Source organism: Lathyrus oleraceus, chromosome 5, assembly GCF_024323335.1.
Source record: "Lathyrus oleraceus cultivar Zhongwan6 chromosome 5, CAAS_Psat_ZW6_1.0, whole genome shotgun sequence".
Classification (NCBI taxonomy): domain Eukaryota; kingdom Viridiplantae; phylum Streptophyta; class Magnoliopsida; order Fabales; family Fabaceae; genus Lathyrus; species Lathyrus oleraceus.
The window spans coordinates 293,430,814-293,432,976 of record NC_066583.1 but is presented as its reverse complement, the minus strand read 5'-3'; the positions used below and the strand labels follow the sequence as shown (position 1 = coordinate 293,432,976).

General features: G+C 34.5%; 1 protein-coding gene across 1 annotated transcript; it reads left to right on the top strand.

Annotated features, from left to right (window-relative positions):
* The first annotated feature begins 954 nt into the window (after nt 1–954).
* Nucleotides 955–1,849, top strand: LOC127084019 (abscisic acid receptor PYL4). Its single transcript, XM_051024387.1, has one exon. The coding sequence runs from the start codon at nt 970–972 to the stop codon at nt 1,600–1,602; it is 633 nt and encodes a 210-aa protein (XP_050880344.1). The 5' UTR covers nt 955–969; the 3' UTR covers nt 1,603–1,849.
* The last annotated feature ends 314 nt before the right edge of the window (nt 1,850–2,163 follow it).

Genomic DNA, 2,163 nt, shown 5'->3' with positions numbered 1-2,163 from the left:
ATTTATATTAAAAAGTATTTTGTGAACGCCTCACCCTAATAAATGTATACATTTGAAGAGAAAAAATGAGCTAGAAAGTAATATGACATACTGATAATGTGATAGAGGAGATAAATAAAGATAAAATTGAGAGTTAGATGTTAATAAATATTTAGTGTCCAAATGTCATAGTTCATCTGTTTACATATTTATTTAAGTATTCAATTCTAATTACTAAATGCTAAGGTCTAATAAGACAAATTATTTTATATTTCAGGGACCAAAATAATAGAATTCATATATAAACTATTTATTATTTTATATAATTTAACTACTAATCAAAGAAATAATGATATTTTGAGAAACTAAAATAAAAAAATCATTATTGTGCAATTTGATTTATTGTATTTATAAAGAAAAACCAACACAATAGCTAGAAAAATTAAGAAAATGGTGGGAATTAAAAATGCAATATAAGAAAATGTGGTGGGATCCATAGAAAAGAAGTTGGCAAATAAAAAAAATATTTATATACAAGTGAACAATAAAATAATAGGATGGAGGGAGAGAAGCAAATGGTTGAAGTTTGAAATAAAGAAAAAATTGGATAAATGATAAAACTAAGACCAAATACACTTGCAAGTTGATGATCCACTTGCATAAACATGCGTAAGCTCCTTCGTGGCTTTGCCAAAAATCAATAACAAAAACAACCTTGTATAACCAAACAAACCAACCTCAATCCCATTCCTATTACCTATAATCTCTTACTTTCTCAGCTTCGCCCTTATCTCTCGAAGCTGAAAAACAACAAAGAAAAAACCCTCAACACCAAATCTATTGCAACTTGTACTACAAAAATATTAATCACGCAATATAAAGGTTTCTTCGTTTTCTTCTTCGTCAATACATCAATAATTCACATTCTCTTTTCTCACACACTTTTTTATTTTATTTTCTTTTTTAAATATTTATAAAAAAATAATTAAAATGCCTTCTTCTCTTCAGCTTGAGAGATTCAATCCTACAACCGATGCAACCGCTTCAGCAGCCATCGCCAACTGTGTAAACTGCCCAAGACAACCACCAACGCCACCACCCACCGCAGCGCGTCGTACTGTAGACACCTTGTCTCTTCACCACGCGCATATGGTGGGACCTAACCAGTGTTGCTCCGTCGTTACTCAAAACATCGACGCGCCCGTCTCCGCCGTATGGCCGGTGGTTCGACGCTTCGACAACCCGCAAGGATATAAGAACTTTGTGAAGAGTTGCCATGTCATTACCGGAGACGGCATTAACGTCGGTGCAGTCCGTGAGGTTCGCGTGGTTTCCGGACTTCCAGCCGAGTCGAGTACAGAGCGGTTGGAGATCCTCGACGATGAGCGACACGTCATCAGCTTTAGCGTTGTCGGTGGGGACCACCGTCTGAGAAACTACCGGTCGGTGACGACGCTTCATTCTGTTGACGGAAACAGGACACTTGTCATTGAGTCATACGTCGTTGATGTACCGCAAGGGAACACGAAGGAGGAAACATGTGTTTTTGTTGACACAATCGTACGATGTAATTTACAGTCGCTGGGTCAGATCGCTGAGAACATGATCAGAAACAATGTTTAAGGATCATGAACTCATGTTTCATTTTTTTAATGTAATAATTTAGGGTGTGTCTTCCGGTGTTTTTGTTTCGAATATGGGTATGTATGGATCTTGTGATCATTATCGTGACTAAGATGCCAGCCTGTATTGGGAATTAATGGATGGGATGGGTAGATGAAGATCAGTAGGGTTTTTTTCGGATGACAAAAATATAGTTTGAACTTTGAATATGATATATGCCTAAATGTATATGTGTTCATATTTGTGATGTTGATCTTGTTTGCACTAAACTAATTGAGATACCATACCATATTGCATTATGTTGATGTGCTCTATAGTAGATTAGAACACTAGGGACAAATCAGTCAGCAATGTTTCTTCTTTTTCTATTCTTTTTACAAGAGCAATGTTTTTTATTAGATTTTGTTTTTGTTTTTATGCTTGCATTTATATATTTATATATTGGTGTTTGTACAATTTAATTATAAATTGTTTAAATTGTACAATTTACAATTTATAATTAATTAAGGTTTTGTATATTTGTGTTATATGGTTGAGCTCGAAGTATGTAGACTCATTTGA